The sequence below is a fragment of the Pagrus pagrus genome, assembly GCF_965226575.1.
Source record: "Pagrus pagrus genome assembly, chromosome: 4".
NCBI lineage: Eukaryota > Metazoa > Chordata > Actinopteri > Spariformes > Sparidae > Pagrus > Pagrus pagrus.
Genome location: NC_140188.1, coordinates 24,333,825 through 24,359,378, shown reverse-complemented (window position 1 = coordinate 24,359,378; position 25,554 = coordinate 24,333,825). Strand labels below are relative to the sequence as shown.

At 41.0% G+C, this 25,554-nt stretch overlaps 1 protein-coding gene across 3 annotated transcripts; it reads right to left on the bottom strand.

Moving 5' to 3' along the window:
* Nucleotides 1-24,259, bottom strand: slc6a4a (solute carrier family 6 member 4a). 3 transcript variants are annotated; one of them, XM_084351747.1, is made up of 16 exons: nucleotides 24,195-24,259; nucleotides 21,965-22,047; nucleotides 13,445-13,505; nucleotides 12,592-13,281; nucleotides 11,063-11,197; nucleotides 10,298-10,520; nucleotides 8,018-8,156; nucleotides 6,878-7,012; nucleotides 6,674-6,777; nucleotides 6,286-6,413; nucleotides 5,907-6,019; nucleotides 5,022-5,153; nucleotides 4,022-4,121; nucleotides 3,665-3,765; nucleotides 3,332-3,499; nucleotides 1-1,798 (listed from the first exon to the last, which is right to left on the bottom strand). In XM_084351747.1, the coding sequence occupies exons 4-16, from the start codon at nucleotides 13,055-13,057 to the stop codon at nucleotides 1,724-1,726; spliced, it is 2,019 nt and encodes a 672-aa protein (XP_084207873.1). In that variant the 5' UTR covers nucleotides 13,058-13,281; nucleotides 13,445-13,505; nucleotides 21,965-22,047; nucleotides 24,195-24,259; the 3' UTR covers nucleotides 1-1,723. The 3 variants fall into 3 exon arrangements, with proteins under 3 accessions (XP_084207873.1, XP_084207874.1, XP_084207872.1); XM_084351748.1 differs by lacking the exons at nucleotides 21,965-22,047; nucleotides 24,195-24,259 and adding an exon at nucleotides 15,570-15,631; XM_084351746.1 differs by lacking the exons at nucleotides 21,965-22,047; nucleotides 24,195-24,259 and adding an exon at nucleotides 15,570-15,631 and having other exon boundaries at nucleotides 12,592-13,505.
* Nucleotides 24,260-25,554: the final 1,295 nt, after the last annotated feature.

Below are 25,554 nucleotides of genomic sequence, written 5' to 3'. Positions count from 1 at the left end.
TATATTTATATATCTTTATTCTATACAGGTGTTTTTTTAATACAGTCTTTTATTGACATACATAGATCTTACATAAGCTTGAGAGGTAAAAGAGAGAGTGAGAGAGAGAGAGAGAGAGAGAGAGAGAGAGAGAGAGAGAGGCAACAGGGAGTTTACTTCCTTCATAATATATTTTGGCAGTTGACAAGACAACAGGAGATAACGTTACATACACACACTCACACACACTCACACACACATTTGAAGTACATTGTACACACACATCACGGCATGCACACATAAAGGGGCTCAACACCTTTAATCCCATACGTGCACCGACACATTAATCAAGGCGCACACACACACACACACACACACACACACACACACACACACACACACACACACACAGACACGCACACACACACACACACAACACTCGAGCCCTTCACACACATTCACACGTCCATGGAGAGAGGAGACAGGTATTCACAGGATAGATTACACCAATACCAGACTAGTAAATACACATGATGTACAGTACTCGCCATATTTTAACTCCTGCTCCTACATACACACAGATACACACACTCTCACACACAGGCACATGTGCACACACACACACACACACGCAAACACACCAATTTTTGGTCGAAAGTAAAGAGCAGTAACGCAGTAAGTTTTTTTAAACGATGCCATTGATAATGTTATTAGCTCTGATCCATATTTGGTTTCTATTACTGACAGTATGACAACAGAACGTCACTAACAGATCATTAGCACTATGTCGTCTAATGGGTTGTCATAGTGAAGTGTGGGAGGTCAAAACAACAGCAATGATACATTATAAAATAAATAAACATCTCATATTGCAGTTATAGAATGAATACACTTGATTGGTTCTGTCTGTGATCCATTTTTTTTCCACTGAACATTATAACAGTCTTTCTTTTGAACACACTTACACACACACACACTTACACACACACATACACACACACACGCACATAGAAACACACACTCATGTCACTTCCACACAGTGCTTCACAGTGTAGGGAACTCATTGCAAATCCGTCGTTTGTCCAAGATGTCACCAAATAAACACAGGCTGACAGTGAACACAACAAAACGACGAGTACAATATTGAAACATCTTGAGAAATATGAACAGAACAGATGTCATATATTTGGCTTCAGTAACAGATGTAAAAAGATACCTGAATTTTGCTACATTTAAGAATGCATAACTTAACAGCATAATATGAAAGTACAACCACAAACAGTGAGAGGGGATTGAAATGTAACTATCTGGTCTTCTCCAGCTCATTTCTATGTGCAGTGTCTTCAGTTTACGGTCTACATGGATTGTATTATACTTATTATACTATATAGCTGTATAAAATATTTGTTACAACTGTATAACCTGAAGAAAGGTCGGTCATGGAATGATTTAGGTGACACTTGTAAGAGGAAAAAAAGCTCTGGGTTTGTAAGTAACACCAAAGACCTCAAAACTGAACCATAAGGAACCAAACTAAACCAAGCTAAAACAAAGCTACTGCAGCCTGGCTCCACCTCTATCTCTACATCTTGGTGTGAGAGCTAAAACAAGTGAAGGAGATGTAATGAATAGAGGCAAAGATGGTGAAAGGTAGCCCCCTTGTCCTGTAGTTTGCAGTTTGTCCAGAAGAGGGCGCTCCATAGCTCTGCAGCTAAAGTGGCACCTTCTTTTGGTCAGAGTTCGGTCAGATTGCGTTGGTGACAATGAAGTCTCTTTGTTGCTCACTGCTGGGCTCTGGAGTGATGCTCTTTAACAGACGCTGGGAGTAAAGACAAAGAGACACATGGGGGAAAGATTGAGGACAGAAAAAAAAAGTGAGTAAATAAAACTGATATAAACTTTAACTGGAACTGTCGAGGATTAAACCACCAAGCAGGTCAGAATATTCTTATGCTCAGGTTTCAGGTTCAGGTGCTGTTAACGATTATCAATTCTCAAAATTGTGGCATGTTCTTTTTTTATTTTTATTTTTTTAAATGTTTCTTTTGGTTCTAATCTTGGACACACCTGACTTGGTCAAAACATTATTTGCTGCAAGAAGCATGATTGTTACATACAGGAGAGAGAACAAATGTAACAGATAGAGCTGCAATGATTAAACAATTAGATTTCAACTATTTAACAACCGTTTCATCAGTTTAAGATTAAAAAAAGTTCTCTGATGTCAGCCCCTTAAATGTGAACATCTTCTGGTTTCTTTGCTTCCTCTTTGACAGTACACATATATATTTGGGTTGTGGACAAGGCAAAACATTGGCTTTTGGGAAACACTGATCAACATTTTTTCAACTTTTTCTAACATTTTATAGACCAAACAACAAAACAATTTGATCAAGAAAATAATCGATCGACTCATTCGCAAAGAAAATGATCTTGAGAAGCACCCCTAGTTACAAACACACAGTCCACCTGCAAAGACACACTTGCACCTTTTAAACGTAATTGGCCTCATCTTACCCCTGGAGTTACACAGACACTGTCTTCTTTCACATTCGCACTGACTAAAAAAAAACATTAAATAAGAAATTACACGCTTCCCGTGTGTTGACAGTGTCTGTCAGTGCCATTGTGCGCCCTGGTGGCAGTGTCAATACTGGACAATAGCCAAAGAAGATCTGTCTGTTGGCCTCTTTGATGTCCTCCTGCCTTCTGTCAACTCTATCAAAGGCTGTTACGAAATCATAATAATGATGAAGACATGTACTTGTATTGATTATGTAAGTGATAATGTAAGTCACAACGTAAGTCACAACGAAGAGTCAATGCACACCTGACAAACTTTAGGCAGCGCCCTACAGGAGCAAATCAACAAAACCTGTAATCAGGTGGTTCGGATGCTAAAGTGCTGTTGACGTCACAAGCTTGGTTGCCTTTAGTTTAGCCTTCATCCTCAAATATGGCAATGTAACGTGTTGCAGAATGTGGGTGTGTGAGTGTGTGTGTGTGTCATCAGGTAATGCTCTGCGTGTACGCTTGTCTGTGCAAGATCTGAGGTCTGGAAGTTCTCATGGCTTTTTTTTTCTTGCTAATCTCCGGCCAGTGCCTCCTCCCTGCTCCTTTGATCTTGATCTGATCTCCACTCATGTGTTCACTGGAGAGGGTAGACCCTGACAGCGCATTGGAAAGAAGAGCAACAGAGGCAATCCTTGTCACTGGAGACATGTCGGTAAAAGGACAAGGGACAGGAGAGGATTTGGGTAAGACAGAGAAGGACTGAGCAAAAGGACAAGTGGGAAACCACATAGAAAATGCACTTGACATTGAATGTAAAAGAAAGGACTTGCTGCTGTACCTGTTTGAATGTGCCCTTGGCATTGAGCAAATGGTAAACCATATAAGCAGGCACACAGATGAAGGAGGACACCCCGATGCAGTAGCCAAGGACAGTGGTCCAAGGTGGGTAGTGATAGTGGAACAACCTGACCTCTGGAGGGAAGGCGAGGAAGCTGATGATGATGAACTGGACACAGCGGGGAGAGAGCAGAACAAACATCAGGATAAATATGACAAACTACTATCCTGAAAGCAAGAAAGTAAATGACAGCTGCTCTAACTACTGTATCTTCACGTGCTTGCCCTGAAAATTGTGTTCATGCGTGTTTGTGTGTAAATACACAAGCCTCACCAGCAGAAAGCAGGGGCAGATGGCCACCCAGCAGACCCTCCAGAAAAAGCCAGGGGAGAAACCAAGCATGACCTGGATGTCATTACAGAAACGGTTGGTACCTGGAACACACACACACACACACACACACACACACACACACACACACACACACACACACACACACACACACAATTAATACAAAGTCCCAAGTATTGGGAGATCATCTTTATGTATTCTCTTTCTGGTGTGTGTGTCATTTCAGGAGGAGGGAAGTAGACAAAGAGCTGAGGAGATGACATCATTGTAATAAGTCAGCATCATAGTTCACAACTTCCATCATTATCATCATGATAAATTAACGCCCCTTTAACTTACCGTAGAACCAGGAAACGGCGATGACTTCAAGCAGGACCACAGTGATGACTGCAGGGCCTGTAGCGTACTCCTCAAACAGCTTCACCACAAATGCTCCTCCCTGACACAGGAGACAAGCCGAGGGAGAGACACAGGAGGAATTTCATCAAAGCTATGAACAAATGACTCTTATGCAAGAGGCTTTATGAGGCAGTCTAAGATAACGATTGGAGTGTTTGACGCATGTTGGTCACTACCTTACATTAGTGAGGGTTGGAGATAAACAGATTACTGGTCAGAGACTGCTCTAATCTGATTTCAGATAATTAACTACAGTTACATTAACTACAGTCCATCACATTACCTACAATACAGCAGTGACAGTTAAGATGCTTTTAAACAATATGAGCCAGTCTATAATGTTTTGAATGGGAAGTGAGGGTGTGGTAAACTATGGGTTTTAACTGAAGTTTTGAATTACTGTTTCGTATTAATAGAAGATTATCAAAATGCAGCTATTTAATCAATAAATTTACAAGAAGAACGAGATACTGAATGCAAAGATGGCACCTATTCAATCAGATAATTGCTCGCCTGCCGTATACGCCAAAAACGTTTTCTTGTTTCCAGGTTTACTTCCTGGTTATGCAGCCCACTGAATATGGACAGTAGAGTTTCTCTTGCTGGCTCAGCCCGCGAGTTGCTGCTCTGCCCATAGACTTGTTGAATTCAGCTAAGAGAAAGTTTTCACGGTGTCCTGTCAGCAGTTTCACAGACATGTGTTGTGTAATGGTGCTCTAAGGGGAAAATACTTTTTAGCTACAATACCGTGAGTGGCCACTGGGCAAAACTGGAGGTAAGACTGAGCCGCGCAGCCGTATCCAGGTCTAAATAGTAGATTTATGATTTAATTACAGTCAAGTGGGATAAATTAAAGGTATTTTCAAATCTAAATAATAATAATAATAATGATAATGTTTTTGTGATAGTAAGCTCAATGTAATGTGGCTATTGAACTTACATAAGTGAGGGTGGAAAGAGCTCCAAGGTAGCAGACGCACACTAGGCCGAAAACAAACCACTCTCTTCTCTTAACCAGGACATGAGGGAATTCATCTAGCATAGCTGTGATCACGCCCTCCAACCCTGCAAACTGGAAAGAAATAAGAGGATAAGAACTCATCAGAGGCTGCAGAATTAAGAACTGAGGTAGAAGATGAAGAAAGGAGAAGTTAAAACCAAAGCAACTTTTCTAGGAAACATTACATTGTACATATACCCTTCACTGAGAGCTTTATTAGTCTAAATGATAAGTTGTCTGATCTAATCATTCAAGCAGTAGTATGACTCTTTTGACAATCCGAACTACGCCGACGAAAGACATCCAAAGATGCCAATGAAGAAGAAATAAAGATACAAAATGTGAAGCTGATCCAACATGAACCCAAGTACGCTGACACGTTTCTCAGTAATATCCTCAGTCATAAAACGGAGGAGCACAGCAACCCTCGATGCTGATTCTACGCTGATTATGGGTACGTGATAAGAGCCTTACAGGTTTCTCCAGCTGGCTGCCTCAGTGCAGATAAACACAGGCTTATGGAGACAAGATCGCAACACAACACTGATATGAAAGTCCTGTCACATTGTTTTTGTTGACTCTTATCCAAAATGGAACAGTGAGGACAAATAACACCCGACACCTTTCAGAAGCAACAGGGAAATACAAGTCAAGCAGAACAAAGCATTTGCCTATACAACAAGGCAAATATGAACTCTGTGTTTCTGGAGCTGGACACTGGGTGATGACAGAATCAGGTAGATTAGAACAAGGAGAGAGGAGACAAAGAACATGTAGCAAACAGCAGCAACTTTTTTCACTGAAATGAGTAATCAACAGACTAACCGTGCTGTCCAGACCCAACATAATGATCATGAGGAAGAAGATGATGGAAAAGAAAGTAGCAGCAGGCATATTTGCTATGGCTTCTGCATAAATGATGAACAGCAGACTGGGGCCTGGAGAGAAGAAAGGTTAAGAGGAAGGTTAAAGAGATGCTGATGTTGAATTCATCCTCACTACTGTTTCTTTTTTGTTGGCCTCAAACAGTATTTGAGATTCAAATGCGTGCATTAAATGCTTAATTTAAATGCTTCATTTAATGTAATATGAAATTAACACTCACATTATGCCAAAGCATGTTTATTGTAAAATTATTGTAAAGTCAATCTAGGATGCATTTTTTGAATGATTTGTTTGGGTTTGTGTCGGTGTGTTGTCCTACCAGCATCCTTGGCCACAGCATCCACATCCTGCTGTCTCATCTCAGCCATGTAGCCCAGCACAGTGAAGATGACAAAGCCCGACAGAAAACTAGTCAGACAGTTCACAGAGCTGGTGACCAGAGCGTCTCTGAGATGGAGAGAGGAAAGAGTAAGAGATTAAATCTTTAAAAAATATTCACCTTCGGGACTTGTTAGATTAGACTACTGGGATTTTTTTGATATGGTCAGGTCATGGCTCCACCTATAAAGATTGTACTCAATGGAGGATTTAGTATTTCTGCAGAACTTTAGTTTTGGGAAGGTAGAAAAGTCCTGAAGTAGGATTGTGCTTGTTAAGCAGCTAGATTTATTTGTAGCATGAACTATACAGTTCGAGAAAATTCTTACTTGTAGCAGTTGTTGTGAAAAGGGTTGTAGCTGGCAAAGGCAAGGAGCACGCCGAACCCCGGACCCAGTGAGAAGAAGATCTGAGCGGCTGCATCAATCCACACCTTAGAGAGTTGATGATAGTAAATTGTGTAGGATAAGACAAGAAGTTTGTCTAAAGGTAATAGCAATGGGAAAAGAGATATATCAGAGAAACTAACTTACTGTAGTGCTAAGCAGTTTCTGCCAATCAGGTTTGAGATAGAAGACCACGCCCCTCCAGGCCCCTGGCAGAGTAGCCCCACGGACCAGCAGTACCAGGAGGACCAGGTAGGGAAAGGTAGCCGTCACCCAAACTACCTGATGCGGAGAAGAGGAAAAACCAAACAACTCTGCAGTCATAGCGGCTGATATCCATCTATACTCAATAATCACTTTTGGAATAAAATGGTAACACTGGTTACCCTTATTGGTAAATTGGTATATTTTTAGGAACATCACTACAGGTCCAGTATGTTATTTGAATTGTTCATAGAGAGTATCACATTGGAGAAGTACATTTGCATTATATTTATGTGAATTGAAGGAGATATTGATCAATCTACGAAAAAGTACTCCAGTTCCTGTCATTGCACTCACATAACACTGTCGGACTGAGAACAGTTAAAAAAGAAAGCATCAAAACTGACACAGCAGAGCCAGAGATTTCATAATTTTTATTCCACACATTCTTCTTCCTTGGCAAAGCTTTACTAGCAGGAGCTAATGTCAAGCCTCAAGCAGAGATAAGGAGCAGGCTGCAGAGGTCTGGTGAACTCACCTATTTTTCCACTGCTGATTCAAGTTACGTCACTTGAGGCAATTAATCAGATTTTGCACTGCTTGCTTTCGAGCCACAAAATGCTTTAGTTTTTCCACGTATGCAGTGAAATCCCCAACACAGAATTGATGAAGTTCTGCTTTAAACTACATTCTGTGGCTCCTTGTGCAAACAAACCACTGCTGATGAAAGCAGCCCTGTGCAACAGTCACATCAGCTATTGAATTATACTGTAGTATGGAGCCATCACTTCCTAATCTGAACATTTTCAAACATGGTAAACATAATTTATGGACAGGAACTGTGGACAAAATGTACACCATTTAAGAAAGATTTGTCCACCTTGGAAGGCTGGAGGCCTGCTGTCAAGGTTTGAACCACTCTACAACACTTTTCCACCCATGATGATGAACGATACTGAGGGTGAAGAGATGACAGGAGAACAACCGTCCCTGTCTCTGCCTCTCTGGCTCCATCAATCCATCCATCCATCCATCCACTCTAACTGACATCCCCATCAGCCATGCAGGCGCCCTTTCAGTTACCTTTCCAGACGTCTTGACTCCTTTCCAGATGCTGAAGTAGACGATGGTGAAGATGAAGAGCAGGCAGAGGGCCAGCTGCCAGCTGACAGAACCCAGCTGGTGCAGACCTGGTGAGAGGTGGACCTGCAACACCTGGCGACTGGAGGGAGGAAACGAGGCAGGAGGCGTGTTGGGGGTAGAGAGGTGAGGTCGGAGGGGTTGCAAAGAGGTTAGACAAGGTAAAGACAGTGAAGACAGAATAAAGGGTGAAATTGCATATAGGGAAATGACATAAGAGGAGAGGACAGGAGATAATGGGAGTCGTGGAAATCAAGGAAAAGTGGACGAGGGCAGGGGAAGAAATAAGTTAAAAGGAAGGAGAAGAATATGGAGAATAATGAAAAGTTACAGACAAGATAAGAGAACGTGAGAATACAAAGATAGGGTAGATAGCAGGGACGTTAGAAACCAGAGGAAAAGGATACAGCATGAAAGGAACGAGATGTGATTTAGAGAGGAGCAGCAAGAAAACAGTGGAGAAAAATAAACATAGAAAAGTGGGGGTGAGAAAGAAAAATAAATAGGACAGTGGGGAAAAGTACAGGAGTTTAAACTCTTTGATATCCCCTGGGAAATATACACACATGACAGTTTAAATAAGCATTAATCAAAGTTCTCGATTGAGAGACCAGATAAAAACGATACAGAAGGCGCTTGACTGACTTTACAGCAGATTTATCTAAATTATTAAACAAAGTTTACACAAGATTAAGTAAAAACACACTACGGCATAAAAAAGGAGGAGGCTGAAATGAGCAGCGAGGTTCACATCTGGTCACAGGTTAAGCACACAGTGCTGAGACGCTAAAACACAGACGTGATTTATGCTGAAAACAGGAAATTCTGGCGCCAGACTGAGTTGCGGAATTTGTTACTTTTAAACCTGTATTAGGAAAAGTCAACTATGGATAAACCCGGGATCTGTCTCACTGGAAAGATACGGACACGGTCCAGTGAGCTGCTGATAAGACTGAGCCAGCAGACTGCACAGTTCCAAAGCAGTCGAGAATAAGAAAGACATTGTTCTGACACAGCTCGGGTTTCATTTTACAGTAAAAACAAATACAAAGACATGACTGAGCAGAGTGAATTGAGTTAATTACAGTGAAAGCCACATGCCAAAGATTGGTTAACACTTGGAATAATATGAATAATCACTTAAATTTCATGTCAGTAATGCCACAGCATGTTTGTAAAAGGAGGGACTCTATGTTTTCTCTTATCTTTATTATATCTTTATTTTATTTTTTATCTTTATCGTAATATATTATAATAACTCTTATTATTATTAAAACTTATTTTCCAATATTCCAAAAAAACATCTGCTCTTTCTCTGTCTCCCTCATTATCTCTTGCCTCCACCTCCTCCCATAATTAAATGGGTAGTTCATATTTTGGCACACTAACTTGGGATGAAGTGAGTTTGCTGTAATATCTATTCAAACACCACTTTTTTTGCTAGTCAACAGAAGTGAAAATGGAATCAAACCTGGCAACTTTCAGACGCGTCTGTTTTAACAACAAAGTTAACACTAAATAATGTAATTCACTACTTTTTTATGATCTGATTTAAGACTGACCCCTGATTATCTGCACATACAGTGCTCCACTACCAGGCTTTCCTATGATCCAATGATCATCTTGGCTGAAGAATATATAAACCACCATTCCTGTTTTATCTCTTTGATGTCATACGAGTCCATGCAGCTTCTTAGCTTCGCCCCTAAACCACCCCACCGCCACCGGTGTCAAGGCCCGTCTATGACTCCCTAGGAGGAGCCACGATTGATGGCTATTCATAGCGCTCTCTCCCCACAACTCTTTCTAACTGACTCAACACCCAAGTCTATCAAATAAAGCCACTACATTCTCATTAACTTCTGTTGTGTGTGTGTCTTGATTTGACTGTCACACAGTAAATATTGTGGATATGTCTGATTTCTGTTCTTGACATAGTACAGTATGTTAGTCCTGCATCACTCTTGTACTGCTAATCATCTCAGATGAGATCAGTGATTTTTATTATGAAATTCTATTAACTTCTTCCTGCTATGTCTTCACAGCCAGCGATGAAGTGGGTTTTGGGGAGAAGGCTGACGGTAAATCTGTCAGGGCTCTTAAAAACACCAGAACCAACCCTGTAATCTCTCTCTGGAAGTCATCCTTTCTCCTTCACGTGACGTCTCCCTCCTCTCCCTAGCTCTCCCCCTATGCCTCTCTATCCGACTTACATGCACTTACGTATAGAACTCCTCGGCGGGGGAGGTGGAGGAGTTGGACCACGACACGTTGTGGTCGGTGGACATGTAACGGTTACAGTTGGCGGTGTTCCAGCTGTTGGTGCAGGTGGTCCAGGGCAGGGTGGGCCGAAATGACGACAGTAGGTAGTACAAGGCCCAGGCCATGATTGTGTTGTAGTAGAAGGCTATGTAGAGGGCTATGATGCAGATTGCAAAGCCGATCCCTGGATGAGTGGAAAAAAAAAGAATAATAAGAGTGAAGAAAATAGATCTTGAAATATCTTGATCATAAACTTCCCATCTACATTGTATTAAAAACATGTCTATGTAATATTCGACACCAGCCAATCATTCCCCAGATCTTCAAGAGACATCAGTGGTGTTTTCGAGCTAATTCAAGTTGCTGTTGGGTAAGTGGGTGACATTTCCCAACAACAACAATTTACATACTATCACATTTCTCAGCATCTGGCATTTGGCATGGAAATGTGACAATTTCCATAACAGAGAGTCAGTGCATCTCAGTAGATGTACAAGAAGCTCGGGATGCTCTTCAAGGGAACTGTACCGAGGAGGACAAGGAGGTTAAATGAGTTGTCTCTGACGGCTTCACACTGTCCTTCTTCGTCTTTTTTGTTCTCTTACTGCCAATTTTCCTATTTTTCGCTGTCCTCTCATCTTCTCTTTTTTACCTTTTAATCCGAGCTATTGCTATTAATTCATTTTTCCATCTGTTCTGTTTTTTTCTCTCCACTCCTCCTGTTACCTTTGAAGATGGGGCAGATGTGTTTCCAGATGGAGATGCAGCCGCTACGGTGAAACTGGCCGAGAGCCAGCTCCATGTAGAAGAGAGGGACACCTCCGAACACTGCCATCAACAGGTAGGGCAGCAAAAAGGCACCTGGGCAGAGAAAAATTGGGAATGAGAGACGAAGGTTAAGGGTCGAGATAAGAAAACAAGTAAGGAGAGAGGGCGGAAAAGTGGGAAACAGTGGGGAAAGTGAGAAGGTAATAATTCGAAGAAAGAAAGATTTATGGACTAACAGTAAAAAGTCAATTACACTCTTGAGAAATGCTGCTCGTTCACACTCCGTCTGTAATCTCAGTACTCCACTCAATAACTCCCAATGAACCCAGAGCATTAAAAAGCACTCTGTAAAAATCATTAAATATTGTAAGTACCTCATCATTTACATAACCCGAGTCCATTCAAAAACAACAGAGCATGCTTTCCCAGTTTCCGGCATTTAATATGTGGAAACACGCAGTGAGAGGGTCATTTGGTTTGAATTCTACAGTGACAAATTAGGACTTCTGCAATGTTGGCTACATTATTGCTAAATAAGTAAAGTATAAAAGTGATGAAAGGGCGATTAGAAGACCAAACACTGAAGAACTGAGAAGCAGCAGGACTGCAGACTGATCTTTGGCCTCTCCAACCTAACGTGAAGAGTTTGATAACACATCTCCCTCTCTTTCCTTCTTTCTTTCTATCTGATCGTCAACTTATTTCATGTGCATACGTGCATTTGTGTATGCGGGTGGGATCGCTGTGTGTCTCACGGCTTTGTGACATGAGAGCAAAGATAAGGGTTGATTGAGCAGCTGCCTTGGAGACAGGTTATTAAGCAAGAAGAAAGAGGCTGAAGGCGTTCTCATAAAAACCACAATTAATACTGTTGCCTCTATCAAGTGTCTCCCAGTCCCCATCTCTACCTCGCTCTGTGAGACACACACAGAACACAGGAAATTGCAAAGATTGTATTATTGCAAATTCAATAAAAGTAGAAAGGGAGGCCCTGTTTGCTGCTAGGTGAGGATTGTGTAGTAACCGAGCTAGGGCACAGCTTTTTCACTTTGTGAAACCATGAGCTTACCTTATTGTACTGCAGATTGTGCAAGAAATGAGCTAAATCAAGTGCTTTTCATAAACAAGTATGTTAACTGCAGCATTCATTACAGGTCTACGCCCTTTTATATTTAGGTCTGTTTTGCAGAAATTATGATGTGCCAGAGATAGTCTCCATCTACCTCCATCTTTATGATGGAAAAAGTTACAGGGCAGTAAACTGACTTACTGCAGCTGCTACACATTTGTGTATTAATTCTACTCTATTACTACTGTGGGCTGACAGTGTACTGGGCAGTACATTTTAAACCTAGAAAGAGCCTTTCCTTCTGTCTAATCCTTGAAAATCCCTTTTTACTCTTGTATGGGATCTCTTGTACACTGATCTTATCTCACCCTGCTCCTTATCTCCCTCACCCCCTCTCAAACATCTTCTGCCTCCTCACCTCCTCCATTTTGGTAGCAGATGTAGGGGAAGCGCCAGACGTTTCCCAGGTCCACGGCGTAGCCGATCACAGAGAGCAAGAAGTCCATCTTCTTGCTCCAGGTTTCTCTGGGTCTCTCCAAGCTGGTTTGTTGGACCACCAGAGTCCTGAGGCCTCCCAGCGGCACAGAGGACCCTGTGCCTCCTCCAGAGGCTGTACCTGCAGAGCTCGCTTCAGTCCCCGGACCCTCTCTGGGGCTTTGAGGGGTGGAAGTGGTGAAGCCATTGGACACCTGTTGTCCAGAGCTAGAGTTCAGGCTCTTGAGTCCTTTCTCTGCGAGACCGTCAGCCAGCATCAGTCTGCCATTTTCCTGCTGCGTCCCCTCCTCTTCTCCCCCTACCTCCTCCCTCGCTTTGTCCCTCTCTCCCTCATTCTCCCCTTTGTCCATTGTCAACATGCTCGTCATCATCATATCTTTTGTCTCCATTGGGTCGTGTTGATGTTGGCGTTGGCGAGGCGGTTAGGGGTGGAGAGAGGTTCTCAGTGACGATGAAGGGAATGTGGCACTGCTGTCTGATATGGTGCCCATTAGGGGAACAGAAGGATTAGGGGAGCGAGGGAGTGGTGCGATGATGGTGTAGGACAAATTTGGCAAAAAACGAAATTGTCCCTCTTGGACAGGTAAAGGAGACAGGGAGCAGGAGACCAGAGCTAAAAGAGGAGAAAGGGGCCAGAATGAGGGGAGGTGTGTGTATTGGGGGAGAACACTGAAATGTATCTGTTCAGCAAGAAGAAATAAGAGCAGGCAGCGAAGACAGACAGAGGACGAGAAGAGAGATGTGTTTGAACAGGATGTGGCCAGGAGAAAAGTTACAAGAATCTTGGATCCCCTCCACAAACTGCTCGTCCTCCGAGACACTCTGCGATGGGTTAAACTGCAACACACAGAGGGAGAGTCACAGGCAAAGAGTTACTCAGCTCTGGATTACATTTGATTGAACACATGACACAGAATACATAACATGAGTCTGTTTCCCTTCATGCTATAAGCCCCTGAACTGTGATAATGAAACAGTTATGAAACGTAGTCTCAATGGTACAAATTGAGGGGGATTGTGCTGGGACATGCTGATTTACTTAGCTTCTCCTCATGTTTCTTATTTCACACTATCTCTCAGTTGCATAACCTGCTTGAATACTTAGTGGATCAAAACCGTATTATGGGGAGAAATTAGGGGATGTGTACAGGCATCGGCAGGATGAAGGAGGGAAATCCTTGAAAGACAACAGTGTTGACGTGCTGAAAGAGATGCTCTCTGTATCTTAATGCAAGCAGAAGCAGAAGCAATATAAAATACAAAATTGGTATGGACAGTATGATAGCTATTTGCTCAACAGGTTCGCCCTCAGTGACAAGCACCAATCAGACAACAGATCAGTAAAAACACAAATCTACATAAATTATTTAAACTCATGGCTTGAAAACTAGTTGACTATCTTTTAATAATGACTTTAAACAAGGCTACCCTGTAAATGTTCGATTGCACTTAGACTTAGATGTTATTTCAACTGTACTTTGTATTTGAAGTGTTTTAGATGCCAGACTTTCACTTGTCTGCAACTGGTGTGCAGTTACAGACAAGTGAAATTGTCTCCTTTATTTCTGAACTGAATGCTCAGTTCTTATCACTTTTTACTATAATTTAAGAGAATAACTTCTATAACATTGTACATCTATGTCGCTGTTCAGATCAGTGCATCAAGTTATATTTGACGTGAAGAGCCAAGAATATGTAGTTTATGTCCATTTTTTACACTGCGTGAGAGGTAAATGAAACAAAAATACAAAATGTGCTATAAACTTAATGCCATACTCAGTACTAATTGTTCTGCAGCTGCTTCATAAAACACTTTTTGTTTGTTTGTTTGTTTCAAACTTGGCAAGGAGGAAGGCTGCTGTTCATGGATAAAAATATGTCTTTAACAAATTTCAGCCAACTACTTTTCAGCAGAAAGTTCACTGTACTCAACCTATAGTACAAATTTCTATCACATGAGTAATGGAGCAAACCGAGAGGGACATTTAAAAGTGAATTACAGTGTTTATAGTGTTAGCTCATTAGTAATGAATTACAGAATGAAAGAAGACTCAATTCACATGGAATCCCATTAACGTAATTAAGAACGAGTGTCCGGCAGTTTTGTACGGCACGACATTCACTCCACACTGACATCTGACAAACACAAGATCCTGTCATGTACCTGGACTCCGAGGAGGAAATGAAAACACAGGCTAAACTTCCATTCAACACAAACATTTTCTTCATATAAACCACACTTACTTGATGAATGCAAACATAAGTTCTTCGTCACAACAATGACTTCATTTCCATATGATTTCTCAAGACTGGCAAAAGTAGAGTACGCTCCTTCTGCTTTGACAAGAACTGTTTAAGTTGACGGAAATCTGGCAATTTCTACTTGAAAGGTTGTGACTTAAACGCAAGGATGAAGTGAAATACTCGTATTCACTTTGACACAAAAATTACGTAACTGAAAAATGTTATCTTTACTCGCGGATATCCATAAAGCCCACAATCTATCAGCTGTCACACTACCTCATGGTAGAGGGTCAAGAAAAATAAACAATGATAAATAGCTTGATGAAATATTAAATCTGACCTGCATGTACAACATTTGCCGTCATGATGCTGTGGTATAAACTTTAAAGTCACTTCTCATCATCATTTTTTTCTCCTTAAGCGTTCCACTAAGAAGACTTTAATGAAAAAAAGAAAGAGTAAGATGATAACAACAAGATTCAAGCAAAGTTAAACTGATTGAAATTAAAATTAAAAAATTTTATCTTAGTGAACTCAGCTTAAATTTACACAAATCATTAGTACTGACACATCTGAAGTAACAAAATATATATAAAATTAACAGCAAAGTAAAGACATGAAGAGTATTTTTTTTCCAACTCACATACCGTACATTACCTTAAGAGGTGGTAAATGAAGACAAGTGGTGGCTAAAACCTCAGCAGAAGAAACTTCTGCCCAAACTTCAAAGAATCCCGTGGTGTTACAAAAACTTGCCAGAGAAACAGCGTGCACCGGCACATCAGGACACTGTGTTTGCCCATTGAGCTCTCAAACCTCTCTCATTTCTCCCTCTTTCTCTCTCTCTCTCTCTCTCTCTCTCCCTCCCTTGTTGTCCCTCTCTCACCAACCACACACACACTCACACACACATGCCGCGTTAAAGAAACGCACAGTCGCGCAGAGATGAATGCATGGATGCGTGCGCTCAAGCAGAAGATAATGGAGAAAACACTGCGAGCATAGACATGCACACATTGAAGCCTGGTTTGAAACATACAATAACAACACAAACAGCAATAATGAACTGTAGTGAAGCTCTGACACAGTGTGGCCATGGCAGAGCTCTCATTAAAGCATGCACGCACGCACGCACACACATATACACACACACACACACACACACACACACAGTGCAGACATGGGAAACAGGGAAAGTCCTATCCTTGACTAGTTGTGTGGCAATGTGGGGTTTGTGTCAGGGTGCTAGTTGCTACCATCTGTCTTGCACACACACACACACAGGCACAAACTCCCTCTTTTTACATTTTTCTCCTTAACTCATTATACTTTCATGTTGCTTTCATTCATTAATATTTGATCCCTCCCTTCATATTTTCTCTTCTACTTTTCAGGTTGTTTGTGTGTCATCGTGCACACCTGCCATGGACAGACTTGTTGCTGTTTTGCCTATCATTTGTGACGTGCCACATCTGCTGTACATGCTTTCAATTCAAATATTCAAGCGCAAGATATTCTGTCAAATGTTGAATTCACAAGCTGCCTACTGTGTATTTAAAACACCCTACAGTGCTTTAGTAATAAAAGTTAGCTTCTCCCCACTTGACATACTCTACACGCCACATTAGAAAATTAGAAAAAGTGTTTTCTGCTGGTGTTACTGCAAGGTCAAGTTCCTGAATCATTTTGCTTACTGCACTCAGTGCAAGGCTGTGGTAGTGGTGGGCAGCTCCCTGGTCGGTGTAGTCAATCTTGCATCTGTAACCATACTCCCCCAGGTTATTGCTGCTGCGTTTTCCCTCCTTCAGAAAACATAAAAATGTAAGTGTTTCATATGCTGTGCAAGATCAAACTGTTGTAAATGGTCGCATTGCAAAGTAAAAGTCGCCAGCTCTCCGTCTCGGCCGTATTTTGATTTCCGTTCATATTTCATGTGCACATGCAGACGCAGAAGTCCAGACAGACACAGGCACACACAAACACTTCCTCACACAAACCCATGTTGCATAAACAATATTTGCAATCACAGGCTTGAGTTAGCGCAATCCTTATTGCCATTTGTGAAATGTAGAACGAGTAATTAAAGCGTATTTCACAATGGAATGTGAAAGTCCCCAAAACAAACCGTATATCATCTCATGTGCATCATCAGCTTCTAAAATCCTCAAGAGATCCCACAGGGTGCCTGCTCGATGTATCCTTTACTCTAAAACAACTCATAAAGCTTTGGGCTCAATGCCAGCTTTTGCAACCTAGCTGTTTTTAAACACACACCAACACCCGACGTATAGTGTGGGGTATAATGTCCATAAGGGTTAAGTAAAAATAACATGCTTATCAGGGTCTGTTCTGGCAACTCTCAGGGGGTTTCCTGAAAAGTTTTGGACTCGTGACAGTTGTAGACTTTTGGCTCGATTAACCAACATTTCTTTTCTGTTACAGTTTAATCTGTGTGTGAAACAGAGGACATAACAATGGCAAGTGATATAATAACAGGTACTCTGTCTTTCCATCAACAGTATCTATCTATCCATCCATATGTCTGTCTGTCTGACCAATGGTGATGTTTTTGAGGATGATTTTGCAAGTTTGAATTTAATCTTACAAGTGCTCTCTGGTGGACAAATGATGTAATGTATTTTGCATTTCTGTACTGCAATCTCTTGTGACTTACTGGCCGTACATTTACATTGATACAAATCTTTGATAAGCTAATATTGGCCTGTACAGTACTGATCGGGCTGATTTATTGGTCTACCTCTACTGTCTGTGCATCTGTTCGTGTATCTACTCGATCTGTCTGTCTGCCTTATGAAATCTGATGATTTTCTGTTCATCTGTTCATCAAAACAAACCCTAAATATCTGGCAAAAACAGACCAGGCACAATGCGGACATTACAGACTCTCTATCCTTCAATGAGTATGAAGCTCTTGGGGGTTTTGTTGGTAAGAAAGAGCAGGTCATCCTTCAAATGGAGAACTTGGGTTTAAGCCTCTGTGCCAACTGACATCTGCCCTGGTGAAGTGTCTCTGAGCAAGCACTAGATTCCTACAAGACTATAAGTTACCTTGCTGGGGTAGGTAAAGGAAAGTATTCTAGTATTTATAATTGGCTGCCCGATATCATTTGCAATTTAAAATCTGACGGAAAACTAATGGAGGGGGAAAGGGGCAATCCTAGTCTGGAAGAACGTGGGCGCGCGCGCACACACACACACACACACACACACACACACACACACACACACACACACACAGTAGGAGTGCAGAGACAGAGAGAGGTCGTAATTTATAAAATCCTTATTTTGCTCCTTTGGCTCTCAACTGTGCTCTACAAGTCTGGTTCTCCGTGCCCACCCAACATCATGCCAACTTGAGCTCCGGCTAATTGAAAAAATAAACAGTGCAGATGCTTGACATTTGAGGGGAAAACCATTCAGTGCATTAGGCTGCTGGTCTGAAGGCTCTTTACTCTGCTGCCACATCTGCACAAACACCAAATTAGTCAGCAGAACTTTTAGTACTTTCTGAGGAAACTACTCCCGGGAGAAAAACACTTTTGGCTTTTACATGTCCAAGATTGAGAGGCAGCCTGATAAGTAGACGTGCAAACACATTTTAAGTGGCAAATTGTCAAGACATGCAGAGTAACCTACCCTGAAGGAGAGATTTACTTCTATGCTTGCTGTGCAGTGGCTGCACAAGATGATGAAAATGTTCATGTGGGCATTATTAAATTATGGCCCTTTTGCTTCTACCATGACTGTTTCCGATCTGTTGGCCCGGTCATGCACCCAAGACAGCTCTGAAATACCCAAAGAACAGTCACACCATGTGTTGTCAACAAAGGGGCTCAAACATGTACGGGACTTTCTCCATCATGTTCAGCTATGACTTGTTTTAAAGCTGCTGTGCAATGAAAGAGTCCATCATTAGATTTTGTTGTTCTCGCTATTATCTTCCAAAAAAGGGATCAGGACCATATTCGCTCAGCCTAGTCTTTACCTTTCACCTCCTCTGGCTTTGAGCTTACATATGAAATTGCAATCCAAATCATCCAATTAAGTTACAAGCAGTAATCTGGAAGCCAAGAGGAGACGCATTAAGCAGCACCACACGCATAATGAAGACTTGTCTGCCCAATGAAAAATTTGGATTGTGATTAACGACGGCTTTCTGGAGATATTAAATTCCTGTCAGTGTCTGAAGTGAAGCCTTTGACCGAGTCAGACGATCAGACATAAAAGATGTGGCCTTAATACAGAAATGTTTTAACTGTCCACACATTTTAATAAAAATTGATAGCCTTATTACTGTGTGCTCTTTCTCTCAGGTAAAGGGTTCACAATATCCTTTTTATCAAACATTTCATGTTCATGACTGGCTTTGATAAACCTATAATCGATGGGATAAATCCTAATCTGTTCATATGTAGTTATTAAGTGTCAGATTTTGGGATACGTTTTATCATCATCAAACCAATGGGCCAAAGTTTGACTTAAACAATCTAATTAAAGTCAACTTCAGCTAATGCATGAATGGTTTGAGTCTTAATGTCTTCTTGAAAAGCTGAATAAATGCAGGCACACATAAGATGGTTACCTGTGGCACTTTTATACAGTACAAAACATACCACAGTTGTGGCTGATTTCAGTGGCTGGAAGATCTGAGTCTTGATCCACAGACCTCAATGTAAATACCTCATTAGGTTTATTTGTGCAGTGTGCATATACATTGAAGATTTGTTTATATTGAGCAATGCCAATTATGATCAGGCAGAACAGCATGGAGATGGGTGGATTCCCATTTCTGCATCTTGACAAATGTATTTGTATGTCAGCATCAAATGGGTTTCAGCTTTAAGGAATGTGTCTTGGACTTGGAGGCCAAATGATTTGATTTGATGATTTGATTTGACTAACTGAAATATATGCTCTCAACTAATATTGATGCAGGTAAGGAAAAGACATATCTCTATTGATGCATGTGAGTGTAGAGTTAAAGGGAAAATGCTATACTCTATTTGACAGTTTTCATTCAACAGTGTGTGGCCATGGAGTATCTGGTGGAAAAGTAGTTAAGAAGATTATCATGTGGTCGCAATGTCACAGTGGTTTCATGAAGGGAAAACAAAGGTTCTATGAGCTATAATTAACTTGAGACTTTACGCAACATGAGAGTGCTTCACCCCAGAATCACTACCTACCAAACAAGATGATGACAGCACACCTTGGGGGCTTGATGTCTTACTTATGTCTTAATTACAGACATAAACTCTCCCTGGGATGTACCAGCATCCTCCAAAACCACTACAGTGACACACAGCCACTATAAATACAGATGGGGGCAATCCAAGGACAGATTACAGGCGGTCGCTGATCTGAGTTTAGTGACGACAAGGGTTCAAAAACAACAGGTTCACAGTGACAATTAATTATGCCGAATTGAAATTCAGAGGCTACTGACACAAATGTTGTCAGTGTTCATTACAGAACACATGTTATCTCTATTTAATACTTTGTTAGACACCAAATAAGCCAAGTTATCATAATGTCGGAGCATCTTTTTACTTTTTCTTTCTATTTCCTTTTAAGACTTCACAGCTTAGATAAGATAAGATTACATAACATTACTTGAGGCAGTAAAAATTAACAGTGGCAAAGACCCCATAAAGAAAGACAAACATGTTCCTGCCTTTTGGTGTCAGCTGATGTTGAAGTGCACGACATCATGCTAATAACCTTAGCTTAAAGCCAAGTGCATTTTTCTAAGGCTAAACTTATGGCCTGCCTTGTAATCATGATGTGACCTTTATCATAAACCACTGTTTATTCAGGGAAAATTGACTGGGCATTAAGCTCTTTTACAGCAATGCCCTGAGTTAACATTCACACAGGCTAGATGAAACAAATATGGTGATAACCATGGTAATAACAATAAATAAATTATCATTAGGCCTAAATAAGAGCAAATAGATAGATAAAAACGTGTCCGGCATAGCCATATACAACAATAATAAAAACAATAACATGATGGAGAAAAGAGGAGTAAATCCACAGCCATAAAAACAATGAAATAGCAGTTACTTTGTTCCCCAGCCATATTAATTATCCGAGAAATCAGGGTATATATGTACTTTAAATATCCCCCATAAGTTAATCTTCCCAATACATTTCCGAGTGGGAAATTAAAGTAGTGAAGTAAAACACAGAGGTTCTGTTTAAAAGTGGCAGAGGCATGTCCTGCGGATGGTGGAGGGTTATGGCTTGCGTTCTGTTAATTATTTGGGGATTTCTGAAGAACTCAATGGCTTGATGCCAACATTTTGTGTGCTCAAGTGAACAGCGGGAGCTGATCTGTGAAGCCGTTCCAGATGATATGAAAATAGCGTTTGAAAAGTTATAACTACACACAACCCTTCCTTCATTGTTCGCCAAAGTGAAAGAACAGGGAGCTACTGTAGATTATGGATGGTCAGTTAAAGAGCAATCTTCTATACGGTTTCCCCTCTCTGAGTCTCTCTTTTACGATACAACACATTCAAGCAGCAGAAAATAAAACATTCCTCCATTACCTTCGTGAAAGTAATCTCTTTCATTTAATACAAGAAACAAAAAATGTTGTTTAATCATTATGTAAAATTAAGAATTCTGATTTGTATTTGCGTATATTACAATTTCTAAATCAGGCAATAATAATAAAACATAACGTATCCATAATGTATAATTATCTCACAGGCTATAACCAGTGGATTTTTGATCTTGAGGTTATGTAAATATTATAGATAAAAGTGACTCGTTGATATGAGAAGCCTTAAGAAGCAATTAAACTCACACTAAAGCTTGCAAAAAACAAAAACACTGCTCACCAAGTAAATCGCACCTTGTTTCACTGGACCCTGGCTTACACACATGCAACTCGTATGAACACATTTTACAGAGATGGCAATTAATATGAATATATAACTGAGAACTGTTGGGAGTGACTGTAAATGATTAACCTGCTGATAATGAAATTACGGGATGAAAGATGACCGGCAGTGTGCTCTTACCTTGATATTTTTAGCAGGAGAGTCTGCGAGGTCCACGGAGCGTCTGGCCATCCAGTGTCCACGACGTCGGCCGTCAACGCAGTCTAAACCCAATCACACAAATCACACATGCCTGGGCTTACAGCAGGCCGTATTCTTGTTTTGCCTGGCTTAAGACACAAACACACATACTCAAGCACCCACTCACACACACCGCTCTCACGCAAACATACGCACACACACGCTGAGCTGTAGAAAAGGATCCTTGCTCCTAATCCTAGACTCCTTAATGCATATTTATAAGAGGGCCAAAGAGGAACAAGAGAGGAACACAGATACATAAATTAAGTTGAAATGTAGAAAAGCAGCAAGGTGAAAAGTATACATTATTAAGTGTGTGTGTGAGAGAGAAAGAGAGAGAGAGAGCGTGAGAGAGAGATTATTTGAGTCCAAGCCTGTCTGTGCCCCGGTCTAACTAACCCATTTACAGCCACCTGCAACCTACTGGGCCAAAAGCCACCATGCCAAGTACAGTAGTCCAGCTTAGCCTGTGTGTGTGTGTGTGTGTGTGTGTCTGTGAAGAGACATGTAAGAGATATAAATGAGGGCAGCCTGGGCAGACAGACAACACAGTCACAGTCATGTTGACATTAAATTACAATCACTGTGTCCTGTTTCTTTCTGTTCTCAACCAGACACACACACACTCACACAGAGCGCCCCAGTCTCTCCTTGTTAAATGCAAGGCTGTGTGTAAGTGTTGAACGTCATTCCAATCAGCATCAGCCGAAGTACTAGGTTAATCCTCATTGCAACACACATAAATCCACACACACACCTACACACACACACACACACACACACACACACACACACAAAACTGAAAAAGGAGGAAGAGGGGGGGGGGAAAAATAGAAGGGAGTAATGAGACCAGGTGTGTAATTAGCAGTCCTGTATGGTTCAATGGTGGGCTAATTCCTCCTGTCAAACACAAACAGCTGGACATGGAAACTATCATAAGACTCATTTTTGACGTCAGGACTTGTAAGCCAAGGTGGACAGGTTCATAAGTTCACAGTCCTGCTTGAGACCCACACCTTTAAAACACATCCACATAAGCCTTCGCAGGATACCTTCAACAGAATATTTATACCTGCTCCGCTAAGCACTTATAAAAACTTTAGAGGGAACACAGTGATGTGCCTTGACAAAAGAGAGCCGACGTCACTCCGCTTCCGGTGGGCCCCATGGGACTTTATTTCAGAAAAACTTTGTATGATAGTGAATGGTGAGAGATAAATCATTTTGATCCCACTTGAGTCCAAGTCAATAAAAGTCAGTTTGTCATAAAACTAAATATGTGCTAGTTTCTTTCTCATGATATAAATATGTACTATTTTGTTGTGAGGTTTTGTTTATATCAGACCTTGCGTGGTCCTGTGCTCTCTTTGAATATGATACAGCTCCCTCTATTGGGATATATGTGCAGTTTTGGGTAATCTATTAGCACACCTGTATAGTTTGATTGTGAACTTGCCAGAAACACGCTGAAGAAGGGCATCTTGCCTGAAATGTCTGTGTGGCAAATAAACTGTAAGTCAAACATTATAGAGCTGGTCTTGTATATTAGCTTGTGCACAGAACGGACAACTACCCTTTCACGTAAGTGCAATTGTCAATATGGCCAGTTTTATTGTGGTTTTCCCCTTTGTTAATACTTTTTCTGCACTTGGATAATTCTCTGCAGTATAATTAAACGTCCTTGGCGCCAAGGCGGCGGCCATGTTGGTGTTGGTGACGTATTTTTAACGAGACTATGTAGTTCACAGAGCAGTTTAACACAAAACTAGATGGTATTTTACTTTAATTACGACAAACTGTGACTTTCTTGACTTTGAAAATTGTCTTCTAAAAAGGCAAACATCAAACAAGCAGCAGGAAGTATTTGCTTTGAATTAGCAGTAACTGAACATAACATAAGCAGCCCTGTTAGGCTAATGTTTTCCAATTAGTAAAAATTAACTAATTACCCTGCTGAAAAATTGAGCAACGTTTTATTATACACAACAAAGCTAAGCGCTGTTTTTTGTTTGAGCTAGCTTTAACTGTAGCTATTGACATTAGGTTAATTTACAGAAACACAGCACTGCTTAGCAAAGTTAGCTAAAAGAAGTGTAGCTAACAAGACATGAGCCATTTTAGAGACAGCAGACGTACTGTATATGTGTTGAGAGAAGAATATTATACGAACCTCGGTTTACTTTCAGGACATTAGTGTTGAACTCCTTCGCCATGTCTTAAATTAACTGTTTTTTTAAGGAGACTTAACACAAACTGTGAAAGCAGAGGAGCGCTGTAGCCTCCTCTGTCCTGATTGGCTGTCTGATATCACAGTTAAAATAATTAACCAATTAATGAACACCTGTTACAGCCAGGAAAATGACGCTAATAGCATACTGCATTATGTTTGTCAAACAATCAGCTTATATTGTCACTGACCAACAATATTTAGCTATTGACTGAATGCACCACATGTATTCAGGTGGGCACCTGCGCGCATAAACTCCTGATATATTTTTAGTGAAGAGAGGGTAGCCTACTCACCACATTTTGTCCACTGGAAGAGCAACCTAGAGGCCATTTTATCAAGTTTTATCTGCCACAAGGGCATCTAAGGGCACACTTTCGCAGTCCACCATTTAGCCCAGGGCTGCCCAAAGTTGGCCCGCCAGATGTTTCTAGTGGAAGAAAAATTTAAAAACAATATAATAGGCCTATAATTTGGCTGTTTGAGAGATAAAAACACTCTAAATATGTAGGATCCTTAATTAGCCCATTTATTTTTCAGCTCTGAGCAGGCAGCATCCTGCTGTGCTGAAGGGAACTTAAGACCCTTGTACCATTTTGTATCTTAACAATACTATACGATACAAGAGGTATATCCTTTTGGACCGTGGTCCATCATTAAGGTTCAGTTTTGCCCACTACGGCCTACATGGACATTTTGTTGTCATTATCAAATGAACAGCAAAACCCTCAAAGACAACAAACAACATTATATATTAACCTTATGACTTTGACCTTTGACCCTGAGGCCCATAACACAGTTTCTTCTCTTCTGAGGCTTCAACCTGGTGAGCTGGGGTGAGCAATTGCTTCTGGAGGTCAGGATGCTCACACAACCTGCCAATCATGTGAACACAGGTTTAAAAAAAAGCTGCAGGTTATACTCCAGGCGAATTATCTCCCACCAGGGACAATTAATTTTAATGCAGTTAATGCAGCTTCATTTTTGTACACTGCAAGATAGAGCAACACTTGTGTGGAAATACACTGGATGCAGCCTTTTCCTGGAAATTGTAATTACTGTTTGTGTAATAACTTTAATAAATAGTCAGTCAATTGATCTGCACATTTGGACCCACATGACAGAGATTTGAACATCTTGTGAGGGTCTGTGGCCTCTAAAGCAGGAGAATGCAGAAAAAAAGCAAGGAGGAAGAAGAAAGAATAAGACAAACACACCAAGACATGTGCACAGTACAATTATAAAACCTAAACGAATTTATTCAGTTATTCTCAGGCACCTCCGGTTGATTACTTAGGCCTAT

Bases quoted from the DNA above. Each gene is read 5' to 3' on its own strand.
- slc6a4a (XM_084351747.1), bottom strand. From the start codon at position 13,057: ATGGAGACAAAAGATATGATGATGACGAGCATGTTGACAATGGACAAA. The intron at 6,778-6,877 runs GTAAGTTAGTTT...CAACTCTCTAAG, and splicing joins AGAAACTGCTTAGCACTACA to GTGTGGATTGATGCAGCCGC. The intron at 3,766-4,021 runs GTAAGTTAAAGG...TGTGTGTTCCAG, and splicing joins CGCCGTTTCCTGGTTCTACG to GTACCAACCGTTTCTGTAAT.